This window comes from Bombina bombina, chromosome 3, assembly GCF_027579735.1.
Source record: "Bombina bombina isolate aBomBom1 chromosome 3, aBomBom1.pri, whole genome shotgun sequence".
Lineage (NCBI taxonomy): Eukaryota > Metazoa > Chordata > Amphibia > Anura > Bombinatoridae > Bombina > Bombina bombina.
Window position 1 is genome coordinate 700,205,989 of NC_069501.1, and position 23,324 is coordinate 700,229,312.

Here is a 23,324-nt window from a genome sequence, read left to right on the forward strand (position 1 = left end):
ATTTTAATCTGTTTTAGGGGCACTGCTTTTATGTGAAAAGAGGCACCATTTTTTATTGGGGGCTCAGAGATGGGAAAGTGTTTGACAGGTGTTTGTTTTACTTCTTACTTGTTGCAATCACTTTTCAGTTCAGCTTATTGGCCCAATCACTTTTGCTGTGCTGCTGTTGGTTTTCGCGCCGTTTTTGTTTGGCGCAATTAAAAAAATTAAATAAAGAATATTTTTTGTTGTTGTCACTTGACCGCTCCTTGGCACTTTTGGTTTTTGGCTTCTCTGTTCAGATCGGAGTTTGCCGCGGCGAGTGTGGATGCTGCAATTTCTTCTATCTACAGTGGCAAGTGGATTTGGGCTGTTCCGGTAACAAGGAGGTGTTTTTTGCTACCGGGTGTGTTCGTTTTTCTGTGCTAGTGGGATAGCAACTTCTGGAGGGTAAGACCCCTGCAGAGCTGAGGGTTTTAAGTGCTTATTTATGTTTTATTGCTTTATGTAAATAAACTTAGTTTGGCATTTAATTTTTTTTGTTAATTGTGAACTGATACCCAATTATGGACACTAATACGGAACTTGATTCATTTGAAAAATGTTTGTGTTTGGAGGCTAAGATAATTCCTCCTGTACAGTTTTGCTCTTTATGTTTAAATAAAACTTTAAAGTTTAAAGATAAGATGTCTCTCCCTGATCCTCCTGTCTCTCATGATAGTGTTATCCTAGTTACGCCTTGGCTTTCCCCTCTGTTTGTCTCAATTATCTGATGAGGATAATTCTTCAGTAGCTTCTGAGGGGGAATTGTCTCATTCTGATACTGTAGTGACAAATTCTGCAGATTCAGAGTAGATTAATTTCAGATTTAAGTTAGAACACCTTTGAGTTCTTTTGAAAGAGGTTCTTGCTACTTTGGAAGAATCCGAATCTATTGCGGAGGATCCAAAGAGGGTCTAGTAAGCTTAATAAGGGTATATGATGTACCCTCATCAGTGGAAGTATTTCCAGTTCCAGACCGTATGGCAGATATTATAACTCAGGAATGGGATAAACCAGGGATTCCTTTTTCCCCCGTCCCCTGTTTTCAAAAAGATGTTTCCCGTACTCTATTTGTGGCGCACGGTGCCCAAGGTAGAGGGAGCTATCTCTACTCTGGCTAAGAGAACTACTATTCCTATTGAAGATAGTTGTTCTTTCAAGGATCCCATGGATAAGAAGCTTGAGGCTTTTTTGAAGATGTACATTCATCGGGGATTACCTGTTTCTAGTATTGCTACAGTTGCAGGGGCAGCATCTTATTGTTGCGATGATTTATCTGATCTTATCCTAGAAGAGACTACTATAGAGGAGATCTAAGACAGGATCAAGGCTCTCAAGCTAGCCAATACCTTTTATTTGTGATGTCAATATGCAAGTTCTTAGATTGGGTGCTAAGATTTCTGCTTCTACTGTTTTAGCTCACAGAGCTCTCTGGTTAAAATCTTGGTCTGCAGATGTTACATCCAAGTCCAAGTTTTTATCTCTGCATTATAAGGGTAAAACCTTGTTTGGACCAGGTCTGGCAGAAATTATTTCAGACATTACAGGTGGAAAGGGTTCTTTCCTACCTCAGGATAAAAAGTATAGACCTAAGGGTCGCCAGAATTCTAATTTTCATAACTTTAAGGGACAAAAGTCTTCCTCTTCCAAGTCGGATCAATCCAAGTTTTCTTGGAGGTCCAGTCAGCATTGGAATAGGGGGAAGCAAGCTAAGAAGCCTTCCGTTGATTCTAAATCAACATGAAGAGGCTGCCCCCGATCCTGTAGAGGATCAAGTGTGTGTGTGGGGGGACAGGCTTTCTTTTTTTTTAGCAGGCTTGGATACGCAATGTTCCAGATCCTTGGGCCATAGATATAGTTTCCCACGTTACAGAATAGGATTCAAATCTTGTCCTCCCAGGGGCAGGTTCCACCTGTCAAGGTTATCTGCAAATCAGATAAAGAGAGGCCTTCTTAAACTGCTTAAAGGACCTGGGAGTGATTGTTCCATTTCCTCTAGAGGAACAGGGTCTAGGATTCTATTCAAATCTATTTGTAGTTCAGAAGAAGGATGGGACTTTTCGTCCCATTCTGGACCTAAAGTGTCTCAATCAATTCCTCAGGGTTCCGTCCTTCAAGATGGAGACCATCCGTTCTATTCTTCCTTTGATCCAAAAGGGTGAGTTCATGACGACCATAGATCTGAAGGACACATAATTTCATGTTCCTATTCACAGGGATCATTACCAGTATCTAAGGTTTGCCTTCTTGGACAAACATTTCCAGTTTGTTGCCCTTCCTTTTGGCCTTGCTACAGCTCCCAGAATTTTTACAAAGGTTCTGGGGGCTCTTCTTTCAGTGGTGATCTCCCAGGGTATTGCTGTGGCGCTTTCTCTAGACGACATTCTAGTTCAAGCACCATCTTTTCATCTAGCATGATCTCATACCGAGATGTTGTTGTCTATTCTACGTTCCCACAGGTGGAAAGTGAATCTGGGAAAGAGTTCACTTGTTCCAGATACAAGGGTTTGTTTCTTAGGAACAATCATAGATTCCTTGTCCATGAAGATCTTTCTGACGAACGTCAGAAAATCCAAGCTTCATGTTTCTTGCCTGTCTCTCCAGTCTGCTATTCGTCCATCTGTGGCTCAATGCATGGAGGTGATTGGACTGATGGTTGCCTCCATGGACATCTTTCCTTTTGCTTGGTTCCATCTGAGACCTCTGCAGCGATGCAAGCTCAGTCAATGGAATGGGGACCACTCGGATCTCTCACAGAAGATCAATTTGGATTCCCCAACAAGAGTCTAACTCTCATGGTGGGTTTCACAGGACAATCTGTCTCAGGGCACATGCTTCCTGAGGCCTTCCTGGGTGATTGTGATTACGGACGCCAGCCTGTTAGGCTGCGAAGCAGTTTGGGGTTTCTTAAAGACACAGGGTCTCTTCCAATAAACATCTTGGAGTTGAGAGCAGTTTTCTATGCTTTAATAGCTTGGCCTCAACTAGCTTTGGTCCGATTTTTCAGATTTGTCGGACATCACCACCTCGGTGGCCTACATCAATCACCAGGGAGGAACTCTGAGTTCCTTGGCAATAAAGAAAGTGTCTCGCATTCTCATGAATGCCATCTCTCTGCCATCCACATACCAGGGAAGGACAACTGGGAGGTGGATTTTCTAAGCAGGCAGACTTTTCATCCCAGGGAGTGGGCTCTCCAACCAGAGGTTTTCACAATGATAACTCCCAGGTTTGGGGTTCCAGAATTGGATCCGATGGCGTCTCGTCAAAACGCCAAGCTTCCAAATTACGGTTTAAGGGCAAGAGATCCTCGAGCCGTACTGGTAGATGCTCTAGCGGTTCCTTGGAGCTTCAATCTAGCATACCTGTTTCCTCCATTTGCGTTGCTTCCACGAGTAATTGCTTGCATCAAACAGAAGAGAGCTTCTGTGATTCTAATAGCTCCTGCATGGCCTCGCAGGATCTGGTTCGCGGATCTGGTGATGTCATCTCTTCCGCCGTGGAGGTTTCCTTTCAGGCAGGACCTTCTACTTCAGGGTCCCTTTCTTCATCCAAATGTGGTTTCTCTGAATCTGACTTCTTGGAGATTAAATATCTAAGTTTGGTTAGATGTGGCTTCTCTGAGAATGTCATAGATACTGTGCTTCAGGCTCGTAAACCGGTTACTCGCAGAATTTACCATAGGGTATAGTGTAAATACCTTCATTGGTGTGATTCAACAGTTTTTCTTGGAAAGTAAGGGTTCCTCGAATATTGGCTTTTCTTCAGGAGGGCCTGGAGATGGGTTTGTCAGTCAGTACTTTGAAGGGTCAGATTTCTGCTCTGTCTATTCTTCTGCATAAACGCCTGGCAGTTCTGCTAGATGTTCAGTCTTTTGTTCAGGCTATGGTCAGAATCAGCCCTGTGTTTAAATCTGTTGCTCCTTCTTGGAGTGGAGCTTTAAAGGGAGAGTCTACACCAGAATATAAAGCTAGATAATCCCTTTATTACCCATTCCCCAGTTTTGCATAACCAACACAGTTATAATAATACACTTTTTACTTCTGTGATTACCTTGTATCTAAGCCTCTGCAAACTGCCACGTATTTCAGTTCTTTTGACAGACTTGCATTTTAGCCAATCAATGCTGGCTCCTAGGAACTCAACGTTTGTGAGCACAGTGTTATCTATATGAAACACATGAACTAACACCCTCTAGTGGTGAACAACTGTCAAAATGCCCTGAGAAGGGAGGCGGACAATTTGAAAATTGTTTGAAATTACATGCCTTATCTGAATAATGAAAGTTTGTTTTGGACTAGACTGTCCCTTTAACCTTGTTCTTAGAGTTTTGCATCAGGCTCCGTTTGAGCCGATGCATTCTGTTAGTATTAAATTACTATCTTGGAAGGTTTTGTTTCTTCTTGCTATTTCTTCTGCTCGCAGCGTTTCCGAACTTTCGGCTCTCCAGTGTGATTCCCCTTACCTTATTTTTCATGCTGATAAGGCGGTCCTTCATACTAAGCTGGGGTTTCTCCCTAAGGTAGTGTCGGATCGCAATATTAATCAGAAAATTGTTCCTTCTTTTTGTCCTAACCCTTCTTCCCAGAAGGAACATTTTTTGCATAACTTGGATGTTGTGCGTGCTCTTAAATTTTACCTTCAAGCAACTAAAGATTTTAGGCAGACTTCTGCCCTTTTTATTGTTTTCTCTGGTAAGTGTAGGGGTCAGAAGGCCACGTCTATCACTCTTTCGCTCTGGTTGAGAAGTGTTATTAGTTTATCTTATGAGACAGCTGGACAGCAGCCTCCTGAGAGAATTACGGCTCATTCCGCTAGAGCCGTTTCATCTTCATGGGCTTTCAAAAACGAAGCTTCTGTGGAGAAAATCTTTAAGGCGGTCATTTGGTCCTCTATTCATACTTTTTCCAAATTCTACACATTTAATACTTTTGCCTCAGCTGAGGCTTCTTTGGGGAGAAAGGTTCTTCAAGCGGTGGTGCCTTCAATTTAGGTCCGCCTGTCTTGTTCTCTCTCCCTATTCATTCTGTGTCCTCTAGCTTGGGTATTGGTGCCCACTAGTAATTGTTTTGTGGACTCTCCATGCCATTAGAAAGAAAACTCAATTTATGCTTACCTGATAATTTTATTTATTTCCCAGCATAGAGAGTCCACGACCCACCCTTATTCAAATTAAGACGGCAGTTTTTTTTGTCTAGTCCTCAGGCACCTCTATACCGTGTTATCTTCTTTTTCCGTTTCCCTTCGGCCGAATGACTGGGGGTTATGGGTAAGGGAAGTGATATTTAACAGCTCTGCTGGGGTGCTCTTTGCCTCCTCCTGCTGGCCAGGGGTGAATATCCCACTAGTAATTAGAATGTTTTGTGGGCTCTTTATGGAAATAAATACATTTATATGGTAAGCATACATTTTGTTTTGTCTAGTTATTTCTTCATGAAACTTTTGCTTTTAGTGTATTGTCTACTTTACTGTATTCAACCCAAATACATTTGTTTGTTTAATCAAACTATACCAGTGATATAAATTATCAAAGATAGTGACTTAACTGGTGTTTCATTGGAAACATTAGAGGCCCTAATAAAGCAGATTTCTACCAATGTTTACAGATTTAGCTAAATAGCATTTTTGTTTGCTTTTTAATGATTTTATGTATGTATTTTGTAACCATTGTTTTCAGACATTGCAAGCTATGAGTGAGATCAAACTGAAAATTGACCAGCAGAAAGTAATCAAGTGTTTTGAGCTGCTGAGCTACTTGATAAAAATAATCACACAGCAGGTATGCACAAGCTCTACTTAGTGTGTATCCATGAAATCCAGTTGGGGACTATTGAATAAATTGTATGTAGCAGAGTAAGTTTGTAGAATTTCCCACATTTTCAAGGCACGACCTTCCATTTTCTGACGTGTTTCCGCTGCAATTACATCAATCATTGTCTCTGAATCTTTTCCATTAATGTCCTTAAAAATATTGGAAGCCAATAAAGTGTCTTAAAGTGACAGTAAACACCACTCACATCTCTATCTATTCTGAAAATACTTTACCAATCAACCATTAAGTGAAGAACATTATCAGTCATAAATATCATTAACGTTATCATCTAATTATAGGTGTCCAAAATGTTCCCCAAACTCCTCCTCCCTGTACCTTCTTCCTTATCTTTAAAAAAAAAAAATTACATACCTATGCTCGTTTACAATGTTTTCAACAGTGTCATCACGCAGTGAAGATGACATCTGAACGTTACTGACAAGAATGGAAGATAAACAAGGGGCGCCAACATAGTGTGAATCGTTCAAACAACAAATATAAAAGTGATGTGCAAAAAACTACTCACAAGGAAAGTGGCACCTTAAATGAATAAGGTGCGATAAAGCAGGCTGACATTCAAATTCCAGCAGTCAGTACGCTGGAGGTCTCACCCAGAGGACCTGTGGAATCCAGATAGGCGTCTAGAAAGTAGCACCCACGTTTTTCAGGGCCAATGGCCGGACCAGGTGAGCTGCAAGCTGATAGGTGTTCTCCTGCTGCACTCACGCCACCGAGACTTTTCTCCAAAAACGACAGTGTCAGTGTATGAAAGGTTCCGTGGTAAAAGTCCTGTTTCAAAAACAAGTGGATCGTGGAAAGAAGCAAAAATACCGGGTCGTGGTATAAAACAAACAGTATTTATTTTGCAACGCGTTTCTCAGTCTATTCCAGACCGTTTCATCAGGCATAATCATAGTTAACAATAGAGATCTATTTAAACCCACAGTGACCCGGAATTGAAACAAAAGGTCAACTCTATTAACAATGTTGCAATTGCAAAAACATTTAACTTTTGATACATTGTATAAATTGGTTTGAACAATTGTGACCACACAGATAACACTTAAATAAAAAGTATATAAAAAACCCTATTCGCAATTACCAAATATATCTGGAAAAAAATAAAATATCTCATAGTAAACTGGACATATATTAACATGTGTGTATATGTATATCTCATCTCCTGGTTGGATTCGAACCCAGGACCTAATGTGTGCTAGGCAATGGAAAAATCAAAAGGCTACCTTTATGTCTTGTTTGAATTTCTTGCAAAAAGGATTATTATTGATACAAAATATATAAATTGATCTACATGTCTCACAATGTCTAGAAGATAATCTTATTTGGTCTTTTTAATAAATGACTCTAATTTTTAAAACCAAACTAAAAGGAATTTTCTTATAAATATAAAACTAAAAAAGAAATGTTCGTGACAAATGCTTACTATAAATAAGTGACATATAAAAATTGTAAAAAATATATATGTATATATATATTTTATTTTATGGCTCCACTGGACTTGAACTTGGGACCTTCTGTATGTTAAGCGAGCATGAAATTGATAAGGCTATCTTGAAGGGCTATTTTTATGTTATATATTGGAGCAGAAATATGTTAGGAATTATGTGATTAATAATATGTATATATATATTTGGGACTCCACTGGACTCGAACTTGGGACCTTTTGTATGTTAGGCGAACAAGAAATTGGTAAAGCTATCTTGAAAGTTTATGTTATATATTGGGGCGGAAATATATTTGGGAATTATGTTATTAATTGTTTCCAATCATATACAACAACCAAATAGACTAAAAAGTGTATCCAGAATGTATATAAACAATTGTAGGTGTATGTATTGATGAATAATCAAACATTCAAAAAGATGAAATGTGCAAAATAGTGTATCGTAGAAAATAATATAAATCAGGTATGTAAAATATAATATAATATGAAACTATATAGGTGCTTGGACTATTAGGTTTAGAACCGGATAGACAAGTGCATACATATACACAACTATGTGGACATGCTCATCATGGGCATATACACATAAATATAAGTGTAATGGATACAAGGTTTTGAGTTTGTGTATCCAATATGTTTCTAATTGCCTCAAAACCTTGTATCCATTAGGCTTAAACGCCAATGTAGATTTGGCAGCCTTCACATAAATTATCACTTTTATACAGGTTACATTTATATCTAATATGAGATTTAGCTTTTAGGGTCTAGTACATCATATTTTCTTATATTTTTTGATATACATTAACAAACACTACCATATGTTGATACCACTACATTATATCTCTCTTATTTCTTTTTCTCTTCTTTGTCAGTCTTCAATAATATATTGCATTAATGCAATTTAGACACATATAGAATATGTTATGTTTCCATACACTTATATTTATGTGTATATGCCCATGATGAGCATGTCCACATAGTTGTGTATATGTATGCACTTGTCTATCCGGTTCTAAACCTAATAGTCCAAGCACCTATATAGTTTCATATTATATTATATTTTACATACCTGATTTATATTATTTTCTACGATACACTATTTTGCACATTTCATCTTTTTGAATGTTTGATTATTCATCAATACATACACCTACAATTGTTTATATACATTCTGGATACACTTTTTAGTCTATTTGGTTGTTGTATATGATTGGAAACAATTAATAACATAATTCCCAAATATATTTCCGCCCCAATATATAACATAAACTTTCAAGATAGCTTTACCAATTTCTTGTTCGCCTAACATACAAAAGGTCCCAAGTTCGAGTCCAGTGGAGTCCCAAATATATATATACATATTATTAATCACATAATTCCTAACATATTTCTGCTCCAATATATAACATAAAAATAGCCCTTCAAGATAGCCTTATCAATTTCATGCTCGCTTAACATACAGAAGGTCCCAAGTTCAAGTCCAGTGGAGCCATAAAATAAAATATATATATACATATATATTTTTTACAATTTTTATATGTCACTTATTTATAGTAAGCATTTGTCACGAACATTTCTTTTTTAGTTTTATATTTATAAGAAAATTCCTTTTAGTTTGGTTTTAAAAATTAGAGTCATTTATTAAAAAGACCAAATAAGATTATCTTCTAGACATTGTGAGACATGTAGATCAATTTATATATTTTGTATCAATACTAATCCTTTTTGCAAGAAATTCAAACAAGACATAAAGGTAGCCTTTTGATTTTTCCATTGCCTAGCACACATTAGGTCCTGGGTTCGAATCCAACCAGGAGATGAGATATACATATACACACATGTTAATATATGTCCAGTTTACTATGAGATATTTTATTTTTTTCCAGATATATTTGGTAATTGCGAATAGGGTTTTTTATATACTTTTTATTTAAGTGTTATCTGTGTGGTCACAATTGTTCAAACCAATTTATACAATGTATCAAAAGTTAAATGTTTTTGCAATTGCAACATTGTTAATAGAGTTGACCTTTTGTTTCAATTCCGGGTCACTGTGGGTTTAAATAGATCTCTATTGTTAACTATGATTATGCCTGATGAAACGGTCTGGAATAGACTGAGAAACGCGTTGCAAAATAAATACTGTTTGTTTTATACCACGACCCGGTATTTTTGCTTCTTTCCACGATCCACTTGTTTTTGAAACAGGACTTTTACCACGGAACCTTTCATACACTGACACTGTCGTTTTTGGAGAAAAGTCTCGGTGGCGTGAGTGCAGCAGGAGAACACCTATCAGCTTGCAGCTCACCTGGTCCGGCCATTGGCCCTGAAAAACGTGGGTGCTACTTTCTAGACGCCTATCTGGATTCCACAGGTCCTCTGGGTGAGACCTCCAGCGTACTGACTGCTGGAATTTGAATGTCAGCCTGCTTTATCGCACCTTATTCATTTAAGGTGCCACTTTCCTTGTGAGTAGTTTTTTGCACATCACTTTTATATTTGTTGTTTGAACGATTCACACTATGTTGGCGCCCCTTGTTTATCTTCCATTCTAGACACCCTGACCCATCGCACCGCGGGACACAAGAGGAGCACGCCAAACACCTGAACACATCACTGTTCACATATTAGGATTGGACACTTATTTTTTACATCACAGCAATTTTTGGGACATTGATAAGTACTTTTTTTATATATTTTACTAATCGCCACAAATATCATTGTTTATCTGTGATATCTGATTATTTCAATGTATCACTAATATTATACACAAATTGTCCTGAGCACTTGTTTTACACACAATTTATTTTCGTCATTATTATAATTTTTTACACATACCAAACACTGTGCTGTTTATAAAAAAATAATTTTTTTTTTTTTTTTTTTTTTTTTTTTTTTATTTATGCATACGGGTACAAACCCAATCATAAAGTGGTAGGTCCCACTTTGATAACCTGTGTTCCAAGCGCATCCTCTTAAGTTTTTTCCTCCTCAGGAATTTCTTTTTATGTTACTGACAAGAGCATGCGCACCGCAGTAATTTTCTGATTTTCCCTATCTTAATTCCCAGATGAGCAGAGGGAACGCTTTCAGTAGCAGACTCTGTCTGAAGTGTTCAATTTCCTGCTCAACCAGTTTTGCCTACAGTATTTTCACATATAGATTACTCGTATATTAAAAGCCCCTAAACAGCCTTGCACATCCCATAAAATGTAATGATTGTCGCTATTAGTAGTACGCTGTCACTAAGCCAATTTGTTAATTTAATTTATTACTGCAAATGTAATGGCTTATTAGCCAAAATAATCAAATACTATTGGAAAAAGTCCTCTCAGTGTGCATGTAACTTGTTTTTCCCCAAAATATTAAATCATAGGCATTATATGTCTACACAGAACAAGTTTGTAAAATAATTTACAAATTAATAGTCAAGCTCTTAACAAAAATACCCATATCGAAAATATGTCTCAATAAATGTAATATACAATAAAGTTAGTTCGATAACCTGTGTACATTTCTGCACCCTCTATAAATACAAAGCACAGGTTATCCGATGGTTCCGGTTTTTTAGTTCCCCCTAGACGTAGCTCGTCAAGTGTGATCCGATACGATAACGCAAGTGCAACAGTCTGTAAACGGAAAGCTGAAATAATTTGCGAGTCGCTTACTAGAGGGGCATGTGGAGGGGCAAGGTTAGGAAGAAGTATCCTTAGGGGCTGAGTTTTTAACGGTCTGGATGCACTGTTTGAATTTACAATGAGACACAATGCGATGTGAAGAGGTATAATTTAAAACGCTGCAGACTAATCAGCAGGTTCACTACTATTGAATAAGGTAAATTTATATGGAGTGTTTACTGTCCCTCTAATCCCCATGTGATTAAATATTGTTGTGACAAATTAGAGTGTGTAATTTTATCACTAGCAATGCTGCAGCTATATATATTTCTCCTGTTAAGTGTAGTCAGTCCACGGGTCATCATTACTTATGGGATATTAACTCCTCCCCAACAGGAAGTGCAAGAGGATCACCCAAGCAGAGCTGCTATATAGCTCCTCCCCTCTACGTCACACCCAGTCATTCTCTTGCACCCAACTAATAGATAGGATGTGTGAGAGGACTGTGGTGATTAAACTTAGTTTTTTATATCTTCAATCAAAAGTTTGTTATTTTAAACGGCACCGGAGTGTGTTGTTTTCTTCTCAGGCAGAATTTGAAGAAGAATCTACCTGAGTTTTTGTGTATGATCTTAGCGGACGTAACTAAGATCCATTTGCTGTTCTCGGCCATTCTGAGGAGTAAGGTAACTTCAGATCAGGGGACAGCGGGCAGGTTCACCTGCAAAGAGGTATGTTGCAGTATATTATTTTCTAAGGAATGGAATTGACTGAGAAAATACTGCTAATACCGATATAATGTAAGTACAGCCTTAAATGCAGTAGTAGCAACTGGTATCAGGCTGATATGTATATATGTTTACACTTAAGTATTTCTGGGGAATGGCACTTCACTGGGAAAATACTGTATGCATATAACTTTTAGCCTAACTTGCAGTGTGAGCGACTAGCAGCAGGCTTTTAATGACATTTCATAAATTAGATTTTAAACGTTTGCTGGCATGTTAAATCGTTTAATTATCTGAGGTACTTGGTGAAAAATTGTTTTGGGCGTTATTTTCCACATGGCTGTCGTTTGTTTTAAATTAAAACAGTTTACTGAGCTTCCCTCACTGTTGTAGTGTGAGTGGGAGGGGCCTATTTTGGCGCTTTTACTACGCATCAGAAATTCAGTCACAGTCTGCCTTTTTCTCCCTGCATGATCCAGGATGTCTCCACAGAGCTCAGGGGTCTTCAAAACTAGTTTTGAGGGAGGTAATCACTCACAGCAGACCTGTGAGACTGTGCTTTGACTGTGATAAAAACGCTTATATTTTCAATTGTTATCCGTTTTTTTTCTGATATTAAGGGTTAATCATCCATTGCTAATGAGTGCAATCCTTTGCTAAATTTGGTTTCTATAACTAATCCGGTTCATTGTTATTCAACTGTGACAGTTTTTGTGTGCTTCTTAAAGGCACAGTAACGTTTTTACATGTTGCTTGTAAATTTAGTTGAAAAGTATTTCCAAGCTTGCTAGTCTTATTGCTAGTTTGTTTAAACATGTCTGACACAGAGGAATCTCTTTGTGCAATATGTTCAAAAGCCAAGGTGGAGCCCAATAGAAATTTATGTACTAATTGCATTGATGCTACTTTAAATAAAAGTCAATCTGTACATGTTAAGCAACATTCACCAGACAACGAGGGGGAAGTTATGCCGACTAACTTGCCTCACGTGTCAGTACTTGCATCTCCCGCTCAGGAGGTGCGTGATATTGTAACGCCAAGTACATCAGGGCGGCCATTACAAATCACTCTACAAGACATGGCTAATGTTATGACTGAAGTTTTGTCTAAATTGCCAGAACTTAGGGGTAAACGAGATCACTCTGGAATGAGAACAGAGTATGCTGATAATGCTAGGGCCATGTCTGATACTGCGTCACAATTTGCAGAGCATGAGGACGGAGAGCTTCATTCTGCGGGTGACGGATCTGATCCAAATAAACTGGATTCACACGGGACTTATGGCAAACGGTCCCTAAGGTGGAGGGAGCAGTTTCTACTTTAGCTAAGCGTACCACTATTCCGGTGGAGGATAGTTGTGCCTTTTCAGATCCAATGGATAAAAAGTTAGAGGGTTACCTTAAGAAAATGTTTGTTCAACAAGGTTTTATATTACAACCCCTTGCATGCATTGCGCCTGTCACGGCTGCGGCAGCATTTTGGTTTGAGTCTCTGGAAGAGACCCTTGACTCAGCGACATTAGATGAGATTTCACACAAGCTTAAAACTCTTAAGCTAGCTAATTCATTTATTTCTGATGCCGTAGTACATTTAACTAAACTTACGGCTAAGAATTCCGGATTCGCCATTCAGGCACGCAGAGCGCTGTGGCTAAAATCCTGGTCAGCTGATGTAACTTCTAAATCGAAATTACTTCACATACCTTTCAAGGGGCAGACTTTATTCGGGCCCGGATTGAAAGAGATTATCGCTGATATTACGGGAGGTAAAGGCCATGCCCTGCCTCAAGACAGAGCCAAACCTAGGGCTAGACAGTCTAATTTTCGTGCCTTTCGTAACTTCAAGGCAGGAGCAGCATCAACTTCCTCTGCTCCAAAACAGGAAGGAGCTGTTGCTCGCTACAGACAAGGCTGGAAACCTAACCAGACCTGGAATAAGGGCAAGCAGGCCAGAAAACCTGCTGCTGCCCCTAAGACAGCATGAAGTGAGGGCCCCCGATCCGGAAACGGATCTAGTGGGGGGCAGACTATCTCTCTTCGCCCAGGCTTGGGCAAGAGATGTCCAGGATCCCTGGGCGTTGGAGATAATATCTCAGGGATATCTTCTGGACTTCAAAGCTTCTCCTCCACAAGGGAGATTTCACCTTTCAAGGTTGTCAACAAACCAGATAAAGAAAGAGGCGTTTCTACGCTGTGTACAAGACCTTTTACTAATAGGAGTGATCCACCCAGTTCCGCGGTCGGAACACGGACAAGGGTTTTACTCAAATCTGTTTGTGGTTCCCAAAAAAGAGGGAACCTTCAGACCAATATTGGATTTAAAGATCCTAAACAAATTCCTAAGAGTTCCATCGTTCAAGATGGAAACTATTCGGACAATCTTACCCATGATCCAAAGAGGTCAGTACATGACCACAGTGGATTTAAAGGATGCTTATCTTCACATACCGATTCACAGAGAACATTACCGGTATCTAAGGTTTGCCTTCCTAGACAGGCATTACCAGTTTGTAGCTCTTCCCTTCGGGTTGGCTACGGCTCCAAGAATCTTTACAAAGGTTCTGGGCTCTCTTCTGGCGGTACTAAGACCGCGAGGAATTTCGGTAGCTCCGTACCTAGACGACATTCTGATACAAGCGTCAAGCTTTCAAACTGCCAAGTCTCATACAGAGTTAGTACTGGCATTTCTAAGGTTGCATGGGTGGAAAGTGAACGAGAAGAAGAGTTCTCTCTTACCACTCACAAGAGTTCCTTTCTTGGGGACTCTTATAGATTCTGTAGAAATGAAAATTTACCTGACAGAGGACAGGTTAACAAAGCTTCTAAATGCTTGCCGTGCCCTTCATTCCATTCAACACCCGTCAGTGGCTCAATGCATGGAGGTAATCGGCTTAATGGTAGCGGCAATGGACATAGTTCCTTTTGCACGCCTGCACCTCAGACCGCTGCAATTGTGCATGCTAAGTCAGTGGAATGGGGATTACTCAGATTTGTCCCCTACGCTGAATCTGGATCAAGAGACCAGAGATTCTCTTCTATGGTGGCTTTCTCGGCCACATCTGTCCAGGGGGATGCCCTTCAGCAGGCCAGACTGGACAATTGTAACTACAGACGCCAGCCTACTAGGTTGGGGCGCGGTCTGGAATTCCCTGAAGGCTCAGGGATCATGGACTCAAGAGGAGAGTCTCCTTCCAATAAACATTCTGGAATTGAGAGCAGTTCTCAATGCCCTTCTGGCTTGGCCTCAGTTAGCAACTCTGAGGTTCATCAGGTTTCAGTCGGACAACATCACGACTGTGGCTTACATCAACCATCAGGGAGGGACAAGGAGTTCCTTAGCGATGATGGAAGTATCAAAGATAATTCGCTGGGCAGAGTCTCACTCTTGCCACCTGTCAGCGATCCACATCCCAGGAGTGGAGAACTGGGAGGCGGATTTCCTAAGTCGCCAGACTTTTCATCCGGGGGAGTGGGAACTTCATCCGGAGGTCTTTGCCCAAATACTTCGACGTTGGGGCAAACCAGATATGGATCTCATGGCGTCTCGCCAGAACGCCAAGCTTCCTCGTTACGGGTCCAGGTCCAGGGACCCGGGAGCGGTCCTGATAGATGCCTTGACAGCACCTTGGACCTTCAGGATGGCTTATGTGTTTCCACCCTTCCCGATGCTTCCTCGTTTGATTGCCAGGATCAAACAGGAGAAAGCATCGGTGATTCTAATAGCGCCTGCGTGGCCACGCAGGACCTGGTATGCAGATCTAGTGGACATGTCATCCTGTCCACCTTGGTCTCTGCCTCTGAGACAGGACCTTCTAATTCAGGGTCCTTTCAAACATCAAAATCTAATTTCTCTGAAGCTGACTGCATGGAAATTGAACGCTTGATTTTATCAAAGCGTGGATTTTCGGAGCCAGTAATTGATACCTTAATACAGGCTAGGAAACCTGTTACCAGGAAAATTTACCATAAGATATGGCGTAAATACTTACACTGGTGCGAATCCAAGAGTTACTCATGGAGTAAGGTTAGGATTCCTAGGATATTGTCTTTTCTACAAAAAGGTTTAGAAAAGGGTTTATCTGCAAGTTCTTTAAAGGGACAGATCTCAGCTCTGTCCATCCTTTTACACAAACGTCTGTCAGAAGTTCCAGACGTTCAGGCTTTTTGTCAGGCTTTGGCTAGAATTAAGCCTGTGTTTAAGACTGTAGCTCCACCGTGGAGCTTAAACTTAGTTCTTAACGTTTTACAGGGTGTTCCGTTTGAACCCCTTCATTCCATTGATATCAAGCTATTATCTTGGAAAGTTCTGTTTTTAATGGCTATTTCCTCGGCTCGTAGAGTCTGAGTTATCAGCCTTACATTGTGATTCTCCTTATCTGATTTTTCATTCAGATAAGGTAGTTCTGCGTACTAAACCTGGGTTCTTACCCAAGGTAGTCACTAATAAGAATATCAATCAAGAGATTGTTGTTCCATCATTGTGCCCTAACCCTTCTTCAAAGAAGGAACGACTTCTGCACAATCTAGATGTAGTCCGTGCCCTGAAATTTTATTTACAGGCAACTAAAGATTTTCGCCAAACTTCTTCCCTGTTTGTCGTTTATTCTGGACAGAGGAGAGGTCAAAAAGCATCTGCTACCTCTCTATCCTTTTGGCTTCGTAGCATAATACGTTTAGCCTATGAGACTGCTGGACAGCAACCTCCTGAAAGGATTACAGCTCATTCTACTAGAGCTGTGGCTTCCACTTGGGCCTTTAAGAATGAGGCCTCTGTTGAACAGATTTGCAAGGCTGCAACTTGGTCTTCTCTTCATACTTTTTCCAAATTTTACAAATTTGACACTTTTGCTTCTTCGGAGGCTGTTTTTGGGAGAAAGGTTCTTCAGGCAGTGGTTCCTTCCGTATAGAGATCCTGCCTGTCCCTCCCGTCATCCGTGTACTTTAGCTTTGGTATTGGTATCCCATAAGTAATGATGACCCGTGGACTGACTACACTTAACAGGAGAAAACATAATTTATGCTTACCTGATAAATTCCTTTCTCCTGTAGTGTAGTCAGTCCACGGCCCGCCCTGTTTTTTATGGCAGGTCTAAATTTTTAAATTATACTCCAGTCACCACTGCACCCTATAGTTTCTCCTTTCTCGTTTGGTTCTCGGTCGAATGACTGGGTGTGACGTAGAGGGGAGGAGCTATATAGCAGCTCTGCTTGGGTGATCCTCTTGCACTTCCTGTTGGGGAGGAGTTAATATCCCATAAGTAATGATGACCCGTGGACTGACTACACTACAGGAGAAAGGAATTTATCAGGTAAGCATAAATTATGTTTTTGCTGGGTGTGCAACTAGATTGGATCAGCGTCAGTTAACACTCAGGACCTGCAGTTCTCTGCGGCTACTGAGTGCTACTTTAATAATAATAATAATAATAATAGAGCATATCATGTTATCACTATAATTGCCCTTTTAAGCCTAGGAGTATAAAACAGCTAATAAAGAAATAAACCTGAAAGAGCAATTTTGCATATATCTTATACACTGCGGCTGCTATAAGTCATTTGGAAAAATATTGAGGAGAAGCCAATTTTTATATTAAAAAATTTCTGAAAAGATATGACTTGTTGGGTATTAGGGAGAAATGCATTAACATTTGTAAAGATTATAATATTTATTTTGCAGATTAGTATGAACAGCCCAGTTAATGGGATATGAAACCCATTTTTCTCCTACATAGGTGTGTCCGGTCCACGGCTTCATCCTTACTTGTGGGAATATTCTCTTCCCTAACAGGAAATGGCAAAGAGGCACACAGCAAAAGCTGTCTATATAGCCCCTCCTCTGGCCCTGCCCCCTAGTCATTCTCTTTGCCGCTCTGAACAAGTAGCATCTCCACGGGGATGGTAAAGAGTTTGTGGTGTTTAGTTGTAGTTTTTATTTCTTCTATCAAGAGTTTGTTATTTTAAAATAGTGCCGGTTTGTACTATTTACTCTACAACAGAAAGGGATGAAGATTTCTGTTAAAGAGGAATATGATTTTAGCACAAGTAACTAGAATCTATTGCTGTTACCATGCAGGACTGTTGAAACCAGAGAACTTCAGTTGGGGGTAACAGTTTGCAGACTCATCTGCTCCAGGTATGACCAGTCTCTTTTCTAACAACACATGGTAATGCTAGAAGACTGTCACTTTTTCCCTCAGGGGACCGGTAAGCCATTTTTCTTCAACTCAGTAACAGATTACAGGCTTACTTTTTGGGCTTTGTACTGGTAGACACTGTTGTGGGCCAAATCGATTGATTTATATCACATTTTTATGGCATTTTAAATGTTTTATGAGCATAAATACACTTTTGGGAACGTTTTTAATTAAATCTGGCATTGGTTAGACGCCTAATCTAGTATGGAAGGCCCCTTCACTCAGTATGCAGAGGGAGGAGGCCTCATTTCACGCCTCAGTTGCGCAGTTGATTTCAAAGGCGGTGCATGCAGCTTCATGTGAGAGGGTCCTGTGGCTAAGAAACAGACTCCGGAAGGCTTATTTCTGTGGTGAATAACCCCTAAGGAAGGTAAAAGCTGCAGCAAAGGCTGCAGCAGGGACTGTAGTGTGTAAAACCGGTTAAATCGAACAATTAGCTCCGGTTTGCTTATTTAAGGGTCTAGAGACTTCATATTTGGTGTGCAATACTTTCAAAGCATTAAGACACTGGGGTTTAAATTTTATAAAAATCGGATATTGCCTTCATAGTTTTTTGAACATTCAGAAATAAAGTGTGTCATTTTATTATTTAAAGAGACAGTAACGGTTTTGTTTAAAATCGTTTTTATTGCATTAATAGCCTGCCTAAATCTGCTTAACATGTCTGTGCCATCAGTTTTGCCCGCGCAGGCGATACCTAGTACATCTAGCGCGCCAATGCTTGTTACTATGCAGCAATTAACAGCAGTAGTGGATAATTCTATAGCAAATCTTTTATCCAAACTGCCAACATTTCAGAGAAAGCGTGATTGTTCAGTTTTAAATACCGAAAAAAAGGATGAACAAGTAGACGCTGACGATACCTTATCTATTTTACCCTCACATCAATCGGAATTGGCAGTGAGGGAGGGGCTGTCTGAGGGAGAAATTTCTGACTCAGGAAAAATTTCTCCACAGGCAGAACCTGATATAGTAGCATTTAAGTTTAAGCTAGAACATCTCCGCGCCCTGCTTAAGGAGGTACTAGCTACTCTTGATGATTGTGATTCTATGGTAATCCCAGAGAAGTTGTGCAAATTGGACAAATTCTTAGAGGTCCCAGTGCACGATGACGCCTTTCCAATACCCAAGAGGGTAGCGGACATGGTGAATAAGGAGTGGGAGAAGCCGGGTATACCTTTTGTCCCACCTCCTATATTTAAGAAGATGTTCCCCATCGTAGACCCCAGAAGGGACGCATGGCAGACGGTCCCTAAGGTAGAGGGGGCAGTTTCAACGTTAGCAAAGCGCACAACTATTCCTATAAGAGGACAGTTGTGCTTTCAAAGATCCTATGGATAAAAAATTGGAAGGATTGCTTAAAAAGATTTTTGTTCAGCAAGGTTTCCTTCTTCAACCAATTGCATGCATTATTACTGTCACCTCAGCGACGTCTTTTTGGTTCGAGGAATTAGAAAGCTCGCTCCAGAAGGAGACTTCATATGAAGAAGTCATGGACAGAATTCACGCACTTAAGTTAGCTAATTCCTTTATATTGGATGTCGCTTTTCAAATAACAAAATTAGCGGCGAAAAACTCAGGTTTTGCTATAGTGGCGCGCAGGGCGCTTTGGCTAAAATCCTGGTTGGCAGATGTGTCGTCCAAGACTAAGTTACTTAATATTCCTTTCAAAGGTAAGACCCTTTTTGGGCCGGAATTGAAGGAGATTATTTCAGACATCACTGGGGGTAAGGGCCATGCCCTCCCACAAGATTGGCCTTTTCAAGGCTAAGAACAAGTCTAATTTTCGTTCCTTTCGCAATTTCAGGAACGGACCGGCTTCTAACTCTGCAGCCTCTAGACAAGAGGGTAACGCTGCCCAGCCCAAACCTGCATGGAAACCTGTGCAAGGCTGGAACAAGGGTAAACAGGCCAAGAAGCCTACTGCTGCTACCAAGACAGCATGAAGGGGTAGCCCCCGATCCGGGACCGGATCTAGTAGGGGGCAGATTATCTCTCTTTGCTCAGGCTTGGGCAAGAGATGTTCCGGATCCCTGGGCATTAGAAATAGTCTCCCAGGGATACCTTCTAGAGTTCAAGGATCTTCCTCCAAGGGGAAGATTCCACATGTCTCGCTTATCTTCAGACCAGATAAAGAAACAGGCATTCTTACATTGCGTAGGAGACCTATTAAAGATGGGAGTGATAAACCCAGTTCCCTCAGGGGAACAAGGTCTAGGTTTTTACTCGAACCTGTTTGTAGTTCCCAAAAAAGAGAGAACTTTCAGGCCAATTCTGGATTTAAAGATATTAAACAAATTCTTCAGAGTTCCATCTTTCAAAATGGAAACCATTCGGACGATTTTGCCAACAATCGAGGAGGGTCAATATTTGACTACCGGGGACTTAAAGGATGCGTATCTGCATATCCCTATCTACAAAACTCATCATCAGTTCCTGAGGTTCGCCTTTCTGGACAAACATTACCAGTTGGTGGCTCTTCCTTTCGGTTTAGCCACCGCTCCCAGAATTTTCACAAAGGTGCTAGGGTCCCTTCTAGCGGTCCTAAGGCCGAGGGGCATTGCTGTAGCACCTTACCTAGACGACATTCTAACCCAAGCGTCGTCTCTTTCCAAAGCAAGGGCTCATACAGACATTGTTTTAGCCTTTCTCAGATCTCACGGGTGGAAGGTGAACATAGAAAAAAGTTCCCTGTCCCCGTCCACAAGGGTTCCTTTTCTGGGAACAATAATAAATTCCGTGGAAATTAAGATTTTCCTGACAGAGGTCAGAAAGTTAAAGCTTCTAAACGCTTGTCGAGTTCTTCATTCTATTCCTCAGCCTTCCATAGCTCAGTGCATGGAAGTAATAGGACTAATGGTTGCAGCAATGGACGTGGTTCCTTTTGCTCGAATTCATTTAAGACCTTTGCGGCTGTGCATGCTCAAACAGTGGAATGGGGATTATGCAGACTTGTCTCCCCAAATTCAAGTAGACCAGGTAACCAGGGACTCACTCCTCTGGTGGTTGACTCAGGGTCACCTGTCTCAGGGAATGAGTTTCCGCAGACCGGAGTGGATCATTGTCACGACCGACGCCAGCCTCTTGGGCTGGGGCGCGGTCTGGGACTCTCTGAAAGCTCAGGGTCTATGTTATCGGGAAGAGTCTCTTCTCCCGATAAACATTTTGGAACTGAGAGCGATATTCAATGCGCTCCTGGCTTGGCCTCAACTAGCGGAGGCCAGGTTCATAAGGTTTCAGTCGGACAACATGACGACTGTAGCGTACATCAATCATCAGGGGGGAACAAAGAGTTCCTTAGCGATGAGAGAGGTATCCAAGATCATCAAATGGGCGGAGGATCACTCCTGCCATCTATCTGCAATTCACATCCCAGGAGTAGACAACTGGGAGGCGGATTATCTGAGTCGTCAGACTTTCCATCCGGGGGAGTGGGAACTTCACCCGGAGGTCTTTGCCCAGTTAACTCAACTATGGGGTACTCCAGATGTGGATCTGATGGCGTCTCGTCAGAACTCCAAGGTTCCTCGCTACGGGTCCAGATCCAGGGATCCGAAGGAGACACTGGTGGATGCATTACTGGCGCCCTGGTCGTTCAATCTGGCTTATGTGTTTCCACCGTTCCCTCTCCTTCCCAGGCTTGTAGCCAGGATCAAACAGGAGAAGGCCTCGGTGATTCTAATAGCTCCTGCATGGCCACGCAGGACTTGGTATGCAGACCTGGTGAATATGTCATCGGTTCCTCCATGGAAGCTACCTTTGAGGCAGGATCTTCTAGTACAAGGTCCATTCAGACATTCAAATCTAGTCTCTCTGCAATTGACTGCTTGGAAATTGAACGCTTGATTCTATCTAAGCGTGGGTTTTCAGATTCGGTTATAGATACTCTGGTTCAAGCCAGAAAACCGGTGACTAGAAAAATTTACCATAAGATATGGCAAAAATATATCCGTTGGTGCGATTCCAAAGGATTTTCTTGGAGTAAGATCAAAATTCCGAGAATACTTTCCTTTCTCCAAGACGGTTTGGATAAAGGTTTGTCAGCCAGCTCTTTAAGAGGACAGATATCTGCTCTGTCTGTTTTGTTGCACAAACGACTGGCTGCCAGATGTACAGGTGTTTGTACAGGCGCTAGTCGGAATCAAGCCTGTCTACAGACCCATGACTAAACTTAGTTCTTTCAGTTCTTCAAGGGGTTCCGTTTGAACCTTTACATTCCATAGATATTAAGTTACTATCTTGGAAAGTTCTGTTTTTGGTTGCTATTTCTTCTGCTAGAAGAGTTTCTGAATTGTCTGCTTTGCAGTGTACTTCTCCCTATCTGGTGTTCCATACAGATAAGGTAGTTTTACTTACCAAGCCTGGTTTTCTTCCAAAAGTGGTTTCCAACAGGAATATTAACCAGGACATAGTTGTTCCTTCCCTGTGTCCGAATCCAGTTTCAAAGAAGGAACGTTTGTTACACAACCTAGATGTGGTCCGTGCTTTAAAATTCTACTTAGAAGCAACTAAGGATTTTAGACAGACTTCATCCTTGTTTGTCGTTTATTCTGGTAAGAGGAGAGGGCAGAAAGCTACTGCTACCTCTATTTCTTTTTGGCTGAAAAGCATCATCCGATTGGCTTATGAGACTGCCGGATGGCAGCCTCCTGAACGAATTACAGCTCACTCTACTAGGGCTGTGGCTTCCACATGGGCCTTCAAGAACGAGGCTTCTGTTGATCAGATCTGTAAGGCAGCGACTTGGTCTTCACTGCATACTTTTACAAAATTTTACAAATTCGATACTTTTGCTTCTTCGGAGGCTGTTTTTGGGGGAGAGGTTTTGCAAGCCGTGGTGCCTTCCGTTTAGGTTGCCTGACTTGTTCCCTCCCTTCATCCGTGTCCTAAAGCTTTGGTATTGGTTCCCACAAGTAACGATGAAGCCACCAATCAGCAAGTGCAACCTAGGTGTTGGACAAAAAATGGGCCGGCTTCTAAGCTTACATTACTGCTTTTTAAAATAAAGATACCAAGAGAACGAAGAAAAATTGGTAATAGGGGTCAATTACAAAGTTGCTTAAAATTGCATGCTGTATCTGAATCATAAAAGAAAAAATGTGGGTTTAATATCCCTTTAATTCTATATCCAAGATGTGAGCCATTAGTTTGCAGAGGATGAAGTCAACATGGCTACTCCCATGTTGTTGTTGTTGTTTCTTTTTTCTGATTTAAAGGGCTGTTAAATACAATATAATTACATAATCAACAAACGTTTATGAATTAAACAGACAGCTAAGAAATGTTTTAATTAAATATAAAAAGTCTAATGGATAATGTCTACCAACAGTCTGTCTGGCAAAACAGTAACCACAGAGCGTTACAGAGCCGCACCTATAACTTTTTATTCTAGTTGAATGTTTTATGATTTTTATATTTAACCCCTTAACGACCGAGGACGTGCAGGGTACGTCCTCAAAAAAAAGGCAGTTAATGCCTGAGAACG

General features: G+C 40.8%; 1 protein-coding gene across 1 annotated transcript in view; it reads left to right on the forward strand.

Annotated features, from left to right (window-relative positions):
* Positions 1–23,324, forward strand: part of MYBBP1A (MYB binding protein 1a) — a 203,715-nt gene that overhangs the window by 146,497 nt on the left and 33,894 nt on the right. Inside the window, exon 25 of the mRNA XM_053707495.1 lies at positions 5,699–5,800. Coding sequence (XP_053563470.1) covers positions 5,699–5,800 — 102 coding nt within the window. The remainder of the gene's footprint in view (positions 1–5,698; positions 5,801–23,324) is intronic.